Consider the following 14,944-nt stretch of genomic DNA (forward strand, 5'->3'; position numbering starts at 1 on the left):
TTATGGTAGCGTAAAATGGGTGTTTCATCAAAGGTAACTGAAAGCTACATATGACGCCTGAGCTGCAAGTTGGGGACCACTGATGGTATTGTAAAATAGATGTTTCATCAAAGATAACTGAGAGCTACATATGAACCCTGAGTTGCAAGTTATTGGTCATTGGTGGTAACATAAAATAAATGTTCCATCAAAAGTAACTTAAAGCTACATATGACCCCTGAGCTGCAAGTTGGAGACCACTTATGGTATTGTAAAATGGGTGTTTCATCAAAGGTAACTGAGAGCTACATATGACCTCTGAGCTGCAAGTTAGTGGCCATTTGTGGTAACATAAAATAAATGCTCCATCAAAGGTGACTGAAAGCTACATATGACCCCTGAGCTGAAATCTGGAGAACACTGATGGTATTGTACAATGGGTGTTTCATCAAAGGTAACTGAGAGCTACATATGACTTCTAAGCTGCAAGTTGAAGGCCACTTATGGTATTGTAAAATATGTGTTTCATCAAAGGTAACTGGGAGCTACATATGACCTCTGAACTGCAAGTTAGTGGTCATTTGTGGTAACATAAAATAAATGCTCCATCAAAGGTGACTGAAAGCTACATATGACCCCTGAGCTGAAAGCTGGAGAACACTGATGGTATTGTACAATGGGTGTTTCATCAAAGGTAACTGAGAGCTACATATGACTTCTAAGCTGCAAGCTGAAGACCACTTATGGTAATGTAAAATGGGTGTTTCATCAAAGGTAAATGATAGCTACAAACAGGGATTGGACAAAAAAAATTAAACACTGAATGATTTGCAGGTGTGAAAGTGAAGACGGAACTAAGATTGAGCTCTGCAGTCACTTTTGCAGCAGTTGTTTCTTATTCCAGGTCACTCTTTTGGTCAGTTGACAATGTCAGCCACGCTTATGCTTATCATATGTCAATTTCCCAGATACTGTATGTGCCATCACAGCTTTTGATATTGTACCTCACGACATGGCAAATAAATTGGCAACTTCAGTCACAGAGACACCAGCTAAGCGGCCACCAACGATTTGCCCTCTTTGCAGCTCAGTAAGCTCTGACATGACTCCATATTACTAGCAGCACATGCAGCGAATGATGAAAGTGAGGCTTCCCACCTGTTAGCTAGGTTTCTCCTCACATAGCAGAAACAAGTAACATCACTTTTGCTTTTAACGCGAAACAAGTCATCGTTTTCGCACCTGCAAATCATGTAGAGTTTCCATTTTTTTGTCTAACCCCTGTATGACTCCTGAGTCCAAGTTGGAGACCACTGATGGTAATGTAAAATAAGTGCTTCAGAAAAGGTAACTGAGCACTACATATGACTACGGAGCTGCATGTTGGAGACCACTAATGGTAGTTCAAAATAAAAGCTTCATCAAAGCTGAGAGCTACATATGACTCCTGAGCTGCAAGTTGGAGACCACTGATGGTAATGTAAAATAAGTGGTTCAGAAAAGGTAACTGAGCACTACATATGACTACGGAGCTGCATGTTGGAGACCACTAATAGTAGTTCAAAATAAAAGCTTCATCAAAGCTGAGAGCTACATATGACTCCTGAGCTGCAAGTTGGAGACCACTGATGGTAATGTAAAATAAGTGGTTCAGAAAAGGTAACTGAGCACTACATATGACTACGGAGCTGCATGTTGGAGACCACTAATGGTAGTTCAAAATAAAAGCTTCATCAAAGCTGAGAGCTACATATGACTACCGAACTGCAAGTTGGAGGCCACTGGTGGTAATGTAAAATATAAGCTTCATCAAAGCTGAGAGCTACATATGACTCCTGAGCTGCAAGTTAGAGACCACTGATGGTAATTTAAAATAAGTGCTTCATCAAAGGTAACTGAGAGCTACATATCACTACCGAACTGCAAGTTTGAGACCACTGATGGTCATATAAAATAACAATACCAATAATTCTAACAATAATAATGTTGGGAACATACTGCTGTTGAAGACCAGGGTGGTCTCTACAATTTATTAAGCTCACTGTTATCCACCATCAGTACAAACCAGACACAGATTGGGACACCTGGACAGACATGTAAACCTCAGAACATTTGTAGCATGTGCGGCTAGCAGCAGTTAATTGGAAACAAGGCATCTTGGGTCTGCTATAGGGTAGTGGTCCTTGTGATGGTCCCATGTTTGTAACAAGGGTCGGATTGAAGGGGCTCCTGTTGGAAGTCCAAGGGGTGGTTGTTGCACACCTTGCTCTTCAGAGCTGTGGCATAGTAATCCACCGGCTCATCTGTCCCATTCTCAATCCAACGAAAGCACACGATCCTCTGGAAGGACCTCTTAAAGTTGTCTGAAAAAAAGCCATAGAGGATGGGGTTGGCACAACTGTTGGCATAACTGAGGATGATGGAGATGTGGTTGATGGTGGCATCCATATGGGGCAAGAAGAGGTTGAGGAGCTGGACGATGTAGAAAGGCATCCAGCAGATGACAAAGACGGTGACCACCATGAGGACCATCCTGGTGATCTTCTTCTCAGACTTCTTCCTCTGCTGCCAACCAGCCTTCAAAGCCACCGCTCTCATCTTGATGATGATGAGGATGTAGCAAAGGCAGATGGCCACCACCGGGAGGAAGAACCCCAAGAGGAAGGTGTAGATGACAAAGACGGTGGACCAGGTAGGTTGGGGCCACATGAGATTGCAGACCACCACCCCATTCTTGGAGGACTCGGTGTCTGCAAAGATCAGGATGGGGGAGATGACCAAGAGGGACACAATCCAGACGCAGATGTTGATCATCTTGGCCACCGTTGGTCTCCTGTACCTGGCTGCCCTCAAAGGGTGGACCACAGCCACATACCTGTCCACACTGAGGACGGTCAGGCAGAAGACACTGGTGAACATGTTGATGCCATCCACACTGAGGACGGTGCGGCACATCCCTGAGCCGAAGGGCCAATGCTGCAGAGCCGCGGAGGCGGCCAGGAAGGGAACGCTGAGCATGAAGAGCTCATCCGCGATGGCCAAGTTGAGGATGTAGATGTTGGTGGCAGTTTTCATCTTGGCATACCTCAAGATGACAAAAATGACCATGGAGTTCCCAATCAGCCCAATCAGGCACACGATGGCATAGATGAACTGGATGACTATCATGCTGACATCCCTCTCTGCCTCCACCGGGGCATTGCTGTTGCTTGTGGTGTTCCTGCTGCTGATGCCATTAAAGGGGTACAAAGTCACGGTCAGGTCCCTGGACTGGTTCCATGGGCTCAGCAGGATCTTAGCCTCCACCGGCACCAGGAGATCAGGGGAGGTGGTCATTGTAGGTGTCCCATAGGAATGCAATGGAGAGCAGCTGCTAAAAAAGCGGAGATCCTCAGCTTGCAATGGATTTCAGAGCAACTGAGACACAGAGACAGAGAAGGGGAGAGAGAGGGTGAGAGGAGGGAGGAGAGGGATTTCTGATGGATGATGCAGTGCAGCTTCTTGCAGTGTGTGAGCTCTAGGTCTGTGTTGGCTCCTTCTGTACAAAGTCATCACCAGCCACTTGCTTTAGCTCTAGGCAATGCATCACTTCCCCATCAACTGGCAAGATCATCAGTTGCTTGTGTGCCTGTTATTACTGGCAACGTCTCTGATGAGTTCATTGGATTCACTAAGCCTCCAATAAGATGCAAAGCAGCAGGTAAAGGATTTCAGCACCATGCCAATGGACCACTGGTTGGAGCTCCTCCATCTAGACAGCATGCAGAGACCTAACTCCTCTTTTTTTTTTTTTGGGGGGGGGGGGTGAAGGCAATCCTTATTTTGGACACACACCCCTCTTATCCCCACAATGGTCCCTTCTTTCCATTTTATGTAATATACTGTAAGTGCCAAAGTGTGCTTATGTGCTATTAACCCTTTGTTATCATTACATGGTGCTTGATGGTATTGTTTACTTTCAAACAGTAGTGAAAAGAAATTCCAGGGTGCATCATCCAGCCAATCACATCTATTTATTCTTTTTTAATTTAATTAAACATATTTGGAGCTCCTCCACCTAGACAGCCTAGACAGCATGCAGAGACCTAACTCCTTTTTTTTGGGGGGGTGGTATAGGTAATCCCTATTTAGGACACATACCCCTCTTACCCCCACAATGGTCCCTTCTTTAAATTGCATGTAATATGCTGTAAGTGCCAAAGTATGCTTATGTGCTATTAACCCTTTGTTATCATTACATGGTACTTGATGGTAATGCTTACTTTCAAACAGTAGTGAAAAGAAATTCCAGGGTGCATCATCCCAGCCAATCACATATATTTATTCTTTTTTAATTGAATTAAAAATAGTTGGAGCTCCTCCATCTAGACAGCCTAGACAGCATGCAGAGACCTAACTCCTTTTTTTTGGGGGGGGGGGGGGTGAAGGCAATCCCTATTTTCCAACAGTAGCGGAAAGAAGTGTCGGGGTGCAGCATACCAGCCAATCACATTTATTTATTTATTCATTTTTAATTTATTTATTCATTTTTAATTTATTTAAAAATGGTTGGAGCTCCTCCACCTAGACAGCCTAGACAGCATGCAGAGACCTAACTCATTTTTTTTGGGGTGGTGGTAGTGAAGGCAATCCTTATTTTGGACACACACCCCTCTTATCCCCACAATGGTCCCTTCTTTCCATTTTTTGTAATATACTGTAAGTGCCAAAGTATGCTTATGTGCTATTAACCCTTTGTTATCATTACATGGTACTTGATGGTATTGCTTACTTTCAAACAGTAGTGAAAAGAAATTCCAGGGTGCATCATCCCAGCCAATCACATCTATCTATTTATTCATTTTTAATTTAATTAAACATAGTTGGAGCTCCCCCACCTAGACAGCCTAGACAGCATGCAGAGACCTAACTCCTTTTTTGGGGGGTGGTGGTATAGGTAATCCCTATTTAGGACGCACACCCCTCTTACCCCCACAATGGTCCCTTCTTTAAATTGCATGTAATATGCTGTAAGTGCCAAGGTATGCTTATTGGCTATTAACCCTTTGTTATCATTACATGGTACTTGATGGTATTGCTTACTTTCAAACAGTAGTGAAAAGAAATTCCAGGGTGCATCATCCAGCCAATCACATCTATTTATTCTTTTTTAATTTAATTAAAACTATTTGGAGCTCCTCCACCTAGACAGCCTAGACATCATGCAGAGACCTAACTCCTCTTTTTATGTTTTATTTTTTTTTGGGGGGGGGGGAGGGGGGGTGAAAGCAATCCTTATTTTCCAACAGTAGTGGAAATACATTTCAGGGTGCATCATCCCAGCCAATTATATCTATTTATTTATTCATTTATAATTTAATTAAAAATGTAATTAAAATTTTGAATTTAATTAAACATGGTTTGAGCTCCTCCATCTAGACAGCATGCAGAGACCTATCTCCTCTTTTTTTTTTTTGGGGGGGGGGGGGGGGGGTGAAGGCAATCCTTATTTTGGTACTTGATGGTATTGCTTACTTTCAAACAGTAGTGAAAAGAAATTTCAGGGTGCATCATCCCAGCCAATCACATCTATTTATTATTTTTTAATTGAATTAAAAATAGTTGGAGCTCCTCCATCTAGACAGCCTAGACAGCATGCAGAGACCTAACTCCTCTTTTTATTTTTATTTTTTTTGGGGGGGGGGTGAAGGCAATCCTTTTTTTCCAACAGTAGTGGAAAGAAGTGTCGGGGTGCAGCATACCAGCCAATCACATTTATTTATTTATTCATTTTTAATTTATTTAAAAATGGTTGGAGCTCTTCCACCTAGACAGCCTAGACAGCATGCAGAGACGTAACTCCTTTTTTTTGGGGTGGTGGTAGTGAGGGCAATCCTTATTTTGGACACACACCCCTCTTACCCCCACAATGGTCCCTTCTTTAAATTTTATGTAATATACTATAAGTGCTAATTAAACATAGTTGGCGCTCCTCCATCTAGACAGCCTAGACAGCATGCAGAGACCTAACTCCACTTTTTTTTGTGGGGGGGGGGGGGGGTGTTAAAGGCAATCCTTATTTTGGACACACACCCCTCTTATCCCCACAATAGTCCCTTCTTTACACTGTATATAATATGCTGTAAGTGCCAAAGTATGCTTATGTGCTATTAACCCTTTGTTATCATTACATGGTACTTAATGGTATTGCTTACTTTCAAACAGTGGTGAAATGGCATTTCAGGGTGCATCATCCCAGCCAATCACATCTATCTATTTATTCATTTTTAATTTGACTAAAAATAGTTGGAGCCCCTCCATCTAGATAGCCTAGACAGCATGCATAGACCTAACTCATTTGTTTTTTTTTTTTTTGGGGGGGGGGGGGTGAAGGCAGTCCTTGTTTTGGACTTTCAAACAGTAGTGGAAATACATTTCAGGGTGCATCATCCTAGCCAATTATATCTATTTATTTATTCATTTATAATTTAATTAAAAATGTAATTAAAATTTTGAATGTAATTAAAAATGGTTTGAGCTCCTCCATCTAGACAGCATGCAGAGACCTATCTCCTCTTTTTTTTTTTTTGGGGGGGGGGGGGTGAAGGCAATCCTTATTTTGGACTTTCAAACAGTAATGGAAATAAATTTCAGGGTGCAGCATTCCAGCCAATCACATTTATTTATTCGTTTTTAATTTATTTATAAATGGTTGGAGCTCCTCCACCTAGACAGCATGCAGAGACCTATCTCCTCTTTTTTTTTGGGGGGGGGGGTGAAGGCAATCCTTATTTTGGAATTTAAAACAGTGGTGGAAAGAAATTTCAGGGTGCATCATCCCAGCCAATCACATTTATTGTTGTTTAATTTAATTAAACATGGTTGGAGCTCCTCCACCTAGACAGCCTAGACAGCATGCGGAGACCTAACTCCTTTTTTTTTGGGGGGTTGGTGGTGAAGGCAATCCTTATTTTGGAAACACACCCCTCTTACCCCCACAATGGTCCCTTCTTTAAATTGTATATAATATGCTGTAAGTGCCAAGGTATGCTTATTTGCTATTAACCCTTTGTTATCATTACATGGTACTTAATGGTATTAACAGTAGTGAAAAAAATTTCAGGGTGCAGCATCCCAGCCAATCACATCTATTTATTTATTTTTAATTGAATTAAAAATAGTTGGAGCCCCTCCATCTAGATAGCCTAGGCAGCAGGCAGAGACCTAACTCCTTTTTTTGTTTTTGGGGGGGTGAAGGCAATTTTGGATTTTCAAACAGTAGTGGAAATAAATTTCAGGGTGCATCATGCCAGCCAATCATATCTATTCATTTATTCATTTTTAATTTAATTAAAAATAAATGTAATTTAAAAATGTAATTTAATTAAAAATGGTTAAAGCTCCTCCATCTAGACAGCCTAGACAGCATACAGAGACCTAACTCCTCTATTTTTTTGGGGGGAGGGGGGCAATCCTTATTTTGGAAACACACCCCTCTTATCCCCACAATGGTCCCTCTTTTCCATTTTATGTAATATTTTGTAAGTACGCTTATTTGCTATTAACCCTTTGTTATCATTACACGGTACTTGATGGTATTGCTTACTTTCAAACAGTAGTGGAAAGAAATTTCAGGGTCCATCATCCCAGCCAATCACATCTATTTATTCATTTTTAATTGAATTAAAAATAGTTGGAGCCCCTCCATCTAGACAGCCTAGACAGCATGCAGAGACCTAACTCCTTTTTTTGGGGTGGTGGTAGTGAAGGCAATCCTTATTTTGGACACACACCCCTCTTACCCCCACAATGGTCCCTTCTTTAAATTGTATGTAATATACTGTAAGTGCCAAGGTATGCTTGTGTGCTATTAACCCTTTGTTATCATTACATGGTACTTAATGGTATTGCTTACTTTCAAACAGTAGTGAAAAGATATTTCAGGGTGCATCATCCCAGCCAATCATATCTATTTATTTATTCATTTTTGATTTAATTAAACCTAACTCCTTTTTTTTTGGGGTGGGGGGGGGCAATCCCTATTTTGGACTTTCAAACAGTAGTGGAAAGAAATTTCAGAGTGCAGCAGCCCAGCCAATCATATCCATTTATTTATTCATTTTCAATTTAATTAAAATGTAATTTAACATTTTAATTTAATTAAAAATGGTTTGAGCGCCTCCATCTAGACAGCCTAGACAGAATACAGAGACCTTACTCCACTATGTTTTTTTTTTGGGGGGTGGGGGGGTGGACTGCAATCCTTATTTTGGAAACACACCCCTCTTACCCCCACAATGGTCCCTTCTTTCCATTTTATGTAATATACTGTAAGTGCCAAGGTATGCTTGTGTGCTATTAACCCTTTGTTATCATTACACGGTACTTGATGGTATTGCTTACTTTCAAACAGTAGTGGAAAGAAATTTCATGGTGCATCATCCCAGCCAATCACATCTATTTATTCATTTTTAATTGAATTAAAAATAGTTGGAGCCCCTCCATCTAGATAGCCTAGACAGCATGCAGAGACCTAACTCCTCTTTTTATTTGGGGAGGGGGTGTGTGAAGGCAATCCTTATTTTCCAACAGTAGTGGAAAGAAATGTCAGGGTGCAGCATACCAGCCAATCACATTTATTTATTTATTTATTTATTCATTTTTAATTATTTAAAAATGGTTGGAGCTCCTCCATCTAGACAGCCTAGACAGCATGCAGAGACCTACCTTCTTTTTTTTGGGGTGGTGGTAGTGAAGGCATTCCTTATTTTGGACACACACCCCTCTTACCGCCACAATGGTCCCTTCTTTAAATTTTATGTAATATGCTGTAAGTGCCAAAGTATGCTTATGTGCTATTAACCCTTTGTTATCATTACTTGTACTTAATGGTATTGATTACTTTCAAACAGTAGTGAAAAGACATTTCAGGGTGCATCATCCCAGCCAATCACATCTATCTATTTATTCATTTTTAATTTAATTAAAAATAGTTGGAGCTCCTCCACCTAGACAGCCTAGACAGCATGCAGAGACCTAACTCCTTTTTTTTGGGGTGGTGGTGGTGGTATAGGTAATCCCTATTTAGGACGGCCACCCCTCTTACCCCCACAATGGTCCCTTCTTTAAATTGCATGTAATATGCTGTAAGTGCCAACGTATACTTATTGGCTATTAACCCTTTGTTATCATTACATGGTACTTGATGGTATTGCTTACTTTCAAACAGTAGTGGAAAGAAATTTCAGGGTGAAGCATCCCAGCCAATCACATCTATTTATTCATGTTTAATTGAATTAAAAATGGTTGGAGCTCCTCCATCCAGACAGCCTAGACAGCATGCAGAGACCTTATTCCTCTTTTTTTGGGGGGGGGGGGGGCAGTCCTTATTTTGGAAACACACCCCTTTTATCCCCACAGTGGTCCCTTCTTTAAATTTTATATAATAAGCTGTAAGTGCTAAAGTATATTAATTTGATATTAACCCTTTGTTATCATTACATGGTACTTAATGGTATTGCTTACTTTTAAACAATACTTTCAGCCAATCACATTTATTTATTTCTTCATTTTTAACCGTTTTAATACCGTGCAATTTTACACCTTCCTGCCCAGGCCATTTTTCAGGTTTCAGCGCTCTCACAATTTGAATGACAATTGCGCGGTCATACAACACTGTACCCAAACAAAAATTTTATCATTTTCTTCACACAACTAGAGCTTTCTTTTGGTGGTATTTAATCACCGCTGGGGTTTTTATTTTTTGCTAAATTAACAAAAAAAGACCAAAATTTTTGAAAAAAAACATGTTTTTTTTTGTTTCTGTTATAAAAGTTTACAAATAAATAATTGTTCTTCATAAATTTAGGCCGAGATGTATTCTGCTACATGTCTTTGGTGAAAATAACCCAAATTAGGATGTATTATTTAGTTTGTAGGAAAGTTATAGAGTTCACAAACTATGGTATAGATCTGAATATTGATCAATCCTGAAGTACTGACAGCCAATCTAATTTCTTGAGGTCCAAGAATGTCAGAATAGTACAGATATCCCCCAAATGACCCCTTTTTGCAGAGTAGACAGTCCGACGTACTTCATAAGAGGCATGGCGAGTTTTTTAAAGTTGTATTTTTTTGTCATAATTTTTCGGAAAATGAAAAAATTAAAAAAATTATTTTCACTATTTTTTCTTTTACATACTGTCACCAGTGCAGTACAGCATCATCATATAACTGACATGGCGGTGAACAGGGACACTGACTGGTGACAGTATGAAAAAAAAATATATATATATTTTTTTTTTCTATTATATTTAATTTTTTATTACATTTTTTTAATTTTTTTTAAGATTTTGTTTTCATATTTTACTATGACCAAAGTAGTACAATGTTACCATAGTAACATTGTACTACTTTGGGGAAGTGATCAGTATTTTTTTTTTTTTTTTACACAATTTGCTTATAGCAAAATCGATTCATTCAGCTTTTTTTTTTTTTTTGTGCTTAGCTGTGATTTGGTCACAGCTAATCACATGACATGTGCATGTGATTAGCTGTGACCATTCACAACTAGGCACTAGTATACAATGGATGGCATCATGAATGAAGCCATCCATTGTATACAACTGTCATGTGACCTGCTGTGATTGGTCACAGCAGGTCACATGGTACCAGCAACGGGAGCCGGTACTCGGATCTGTCATCGGCCGTGTCCGAGGTGCATGGCCGGTGACAGATCGCACTGCTGCGCCGCTCTGCATTAGCGCAAACGGCGCATGTGCGGGAGCACGAAAAATGGCGTGCACCCAGAATGCAGAGACTGTTTTGAAGCCGCCAAACGGCCATTGGCCGGGTGGCTAATGGTTAATTTTATTTCATTTTATTTTATTTTATTAATTTATTTTAGGACAAACATCTCTCTATCCTCCTCCTCCCCCCTCTCCCCCCAAATGGCCCTCCGGTAGATTTAATGTAATATACTCTGATTGCAAAGTATGCTTACAGTGCATCCAGAAAGTATTCCCAGCGCTTAACATTTGCCACATTTCGTTATGTTACATCTTTATTCCAAAATGGATTAAATTCATTTTTTTCCTCAACATTCTACAAACAATACCCCATAATGACAACGTGAAATAAGTTCGTTTTGAAATCTTTGCAATTTATTAAAAAATAAAAAACCAAAAAAAACACGTACATAAGTATTCCTTTGCTCAATACTTTGTTGAAGCCCCTTTAGCACCAATTACAGCCTCAAGTCATTTTCAGTACGATGCTACAAGCTTGGCACACCTATTTTTGGGCAATTTCTACCATTCTTCTTTGTAGTGCCTCTCAAGCTCCATCAGGTTGGATGGGGAGCGTCGGTGCACAGCCATTTGCAGACTTCTCCAGAAATGTTCAATCGGGTTTAAGTCTGGGCTCTGGCTGGGCCACTCCAGGACATTCACAGAGTTGGCCCGTAGCCACTCCTTTGTTATGTGAGCTGTGTGCTGAGGGTTGTTGTCCTGTTGAAAGATGAACCGTCGCCCCAGTCTAAGGTACAGAGCACTCTGGAACAGGTTTTCATCAAGGATGTCTCTGTACATTGCTGCATTCATCTTTCCTTTACTCTTGACTAGTCTCCCAGTTCCTGCTGCTGAAAAACATCCCCACAGCATGATGGTGTCACCACCATGCTTCACTGTAGGGATTTTATTGGCCAGGTGGTGAGTGGTGCCTGGTTTCCTCCAGACATGATGCTTGGAATTCAGGCCAAAGAGTTCAATCTTTTGATTTATCAGACCAGAGAGTTTTTTGTTTCTCATGGTCTGGGAGTCCCTCAGGTGCCTTTTGGCAAACTCCACTTGGGCTGCCATTTGCCTTTTACTGAGGAGTGGCTTCCATCTGGCCACTCTGCCATACAGGCCTGATTGGTGGAGAGCTGCAGAGTGGGTTGTTCTTCTGGAAGGTTCTCCTCTCTCCACAGAGAAACTCTGGAGCTCTTTCAGAGCGACCTCTCTGGCTAAGGCCCTTCTCCCTCGATCGTTCATTTTAGCCGGGCGGCCTGCTCCAGGAAGATTCCTGGTGGTTCCAAACTTCTTCCATTTACGGATGATGGAGGCCATTGTGCTGATTGGGACCTTTAATGCTGCAGAAAGTTTTCTGTACCCTTCCTCAGATCTGTGCCTTGATAGAATCCTGTCTCGGAGGTCTATGGACTTCATGGTTTGGTTTGTGTTCTGACATGCACTGTTAACTGTGGGACCTTATATAGACAGGTTTATGCCTTTCCTAGATTGTAAGCTCCAAGGATCAGGCCCTCCTAACCCTCTTGTATTGAACTGTATTGTTGCTGTATTGTCTCCCGTTATTTTGTAAAGCGCTGAGCAAACTGTTGGCGCTATATAAATCCTGTATAATAATAATCATGTCCAATCAACTGAACTTCCCACAGGTGGACTCCAATCAAGTTGTGGAAAATCTCAAGGATGATCAGTGGGAACAGGATGTACCAGAGCTCAATTTTGAGTGTCATGGCAAAGGCTGTGAATACTTATGTACGTGTTTTTTTTCTTTCGTTTTTTATTTTTAATAAATTGAAAAGATTTAAAAACAAACTTCGTTCATGTTGCTATTATGGGGTATTGTTTGTAGAATGTTGAGAAAAAAAATGAATTTAATCCCTTTTGGAATAAGGCTGTAACATAACAAAATGTGGCAAAAGTTAAGTGTCGGGAATACTTTTTGGATGCATTGTATTTGCTTTTTACCTTTTGTTAACATTACATGGTACTTGGTGGTATAGCTTACTTTTAAACAGTAGTGAAAAGGAATCTCAGTATGCAGCATCCCAGCTAATTAGGCCAAGCATCCCTCTATCCCCCTTGCCCCCAAAATGGTTCCTCCTGTAAATTTTATGTAATATACTCTGACTGCAAAATATGCTTGTTTGCGGGGGCGGACTGTCCATTTGAAAACTCGGGCACTGCCCGAGGGCCTGGGGTCAGTAGGGGGCCCCATGAGATGCCCCTGGTATCTTTTTCATAGGCTTTTTTGAGTTTGGGCAAGGACACAGGGGCCCCATGATCCCCTATTGCCCGGGGGCCCCATGAGTTGTCAGTCCGCCCCTGCTTGTTTGCTATTACCCTTGACACCTGTTTAATGAATAATTAGACTCACCTGTAGTTAAATTCTTGTTAATTAGGACTTTGTTGTCTAAAATTTAGCTTTGCTCCCAAGACTTTCATTGAGGTGTATTCATTTTTGCAACACGGTCTTGATTGAATTTGTTAGGAAAAATACTTTTTTGTGTGTGCAAATGAACAAATCTTGTTTGCAATCAATGGCCCGCATTTGTGGGAAGATTTTGTAGTATAGTGTCCCACAGAAAATGTGGATTCTGAAAGGAAAGGAAAAGTTTTCTGACAAATCTGCTGGGGTGTACTCATTTATACTGAGCACTGTGTGTGTGTGTATATATATATATGTGTGTATATATATATATATATATATATATATATATATATATACAGTATATCTATAAAATTGTACATTCACATCAGTCCCTAACTGTCAAGGGGCGTACAATTTAAGGTCTCTAACTTACATTCATACATACACATACTAGGGCTAATTTTAGACAGAATCCAATGAACCTACCAGCATGTTTTGGAGAGCGAGAGGAAACTGGAGTACCCCAAGGAAGCCCACGCAGGCACAGGGAGAACATGCAAACTCCAGGCAGGTGGTGCTGTGGTTGGGATTCAAACCAATAACCCTAGTACTGCCAGGAGGAAGTGCTAACCATTTAGCCACTGTGCTGCCCACAAGTGTCTTTTTGGGGGGCTGTAGGCGACCCTCTTTTTGGACAAACATCCCTCTGTCCCTTTTCCCCCACAATGATCCTTCCTTTTTTTTCATTTTGGATAGAGTAAGGGAGGGTTATAACCCCTGTAAGTTTATTTTTGTGTCCCATTGGAGAGATTTCCTTTCACTTCCTCGCCCATAGTAAAAAGAGGAAGTGAGAAGAAATCCCTTCAAATTAAGGGAATTCCTTGGGGACTAGAACTAGTGCCCCCATTGGAAAATTTCCTCTTTATTACTTTTCTGCAGACAACAGAATTTTTTTTTTTTTAACTTTCACTTTCAATGATAATGGTTAACAGGCAAACAGAGAGAGTGAATCTCCCTAACAGGAGCTCAGACAGCAATAAAAACTGACAGGCACTCGAATCCATCTCCACTCTGATCAAAGTTAAAAAAAGTTTAGCTTTTAGTTATACTTTACGTTTTATGTAATATAATGTAACTGCCAAAATATACTTATTTGCTATTAACCTTTTGTTAACCTTAAAGACTAATAGAAGATAAGTATATTATACTACCCACGTCCAATCAGTAGTTGAAAAGGAATCTCATTGTGCAGCATCCCAGCCAATCAGATATTTGTCTTTTTTTTTTTTTTTTACTCCTTATGTGTCTTTCTTTTTTCATTCCTCATAGCTTCTATATTTGTCTTTTTGGGGGGTTTTTTTGGGGAGGGGGTGTAGGAAACCCTTATTTTGGACAGACATCCCTCTATACTCTTTTTCCCCAAAATTTTATGTAATATACTATAACTGGTAACTATACTTTTTTGCTCTTAATCCTTTGTTAACGGTACATAACACTTTATTGTGTTGGTTACCTACAGACAGCAGTGAAAAGGAATCTCGGTGATACAACCCATTCCAACAAATCAGAAATCAGATATGTTCATTTTCTAATTCATATTATATATATATAATTTTTTTTTTAATTTGTTTGTTTTTGGGGGAAGGGGTAGGCAATCCTGATTTTGGACACACGTCCCTCTATCCTCTTTTGAATGTGGATGCAGGGTCCGGGTAGACCAGATATAGTGAATGCAGGGTCCGGGGAGACCAGATATAGTGAATGCAGGGTCCGGGTAGACCAGATATAGTGAATGCAGGGTCCGGGGAGACCAGATATAGTGAATGCGGGG

The 14,944-nt window shown here is 40.5% G+C and overlaps 1 protein-coding gene across 1 annotated transcript; it reads right to left on the reverse strand.

Moving 5' to 3' along the window:
• Positions 1–1,977: 1,977 nt before the first annotated feature.
• LOC149462242 (somatostatin receptor type 4-like) lies at positions 1,978–3,722 on the reverse strand. Its single transcript, XM_089677197.1, has one exon. The coding sequence runs from the start codon at positions 3,313–3,315 to the stop codon at positions 2,146–2,148; it is 1,170 nt and encodes a 389-aa protein (XP_089533323.1). The 5' UTR covers positions 3,316–3,722; the 3' UTR covers positions 1,978–2,145.
• Positions 3,723–14,944: the final 11,222 nt, after the last annotated feature.

This window comes from Staurois parvus, unplaced genomic scaffold, assembly GCF_062004578.1.
Source record: "Staurois parvus isolate SC_StPar_1 unplaced genomic scaffold, SC_StPar_1.0 ptg000180l, whole genome shotgun sequence".
NCBI classification, from domain to species: domain Eukaryota; kingdom Metazoa; phylum Chordata; class Amphibia; order Anura; family Ranidae; genus Staurois; species Staurois parvus.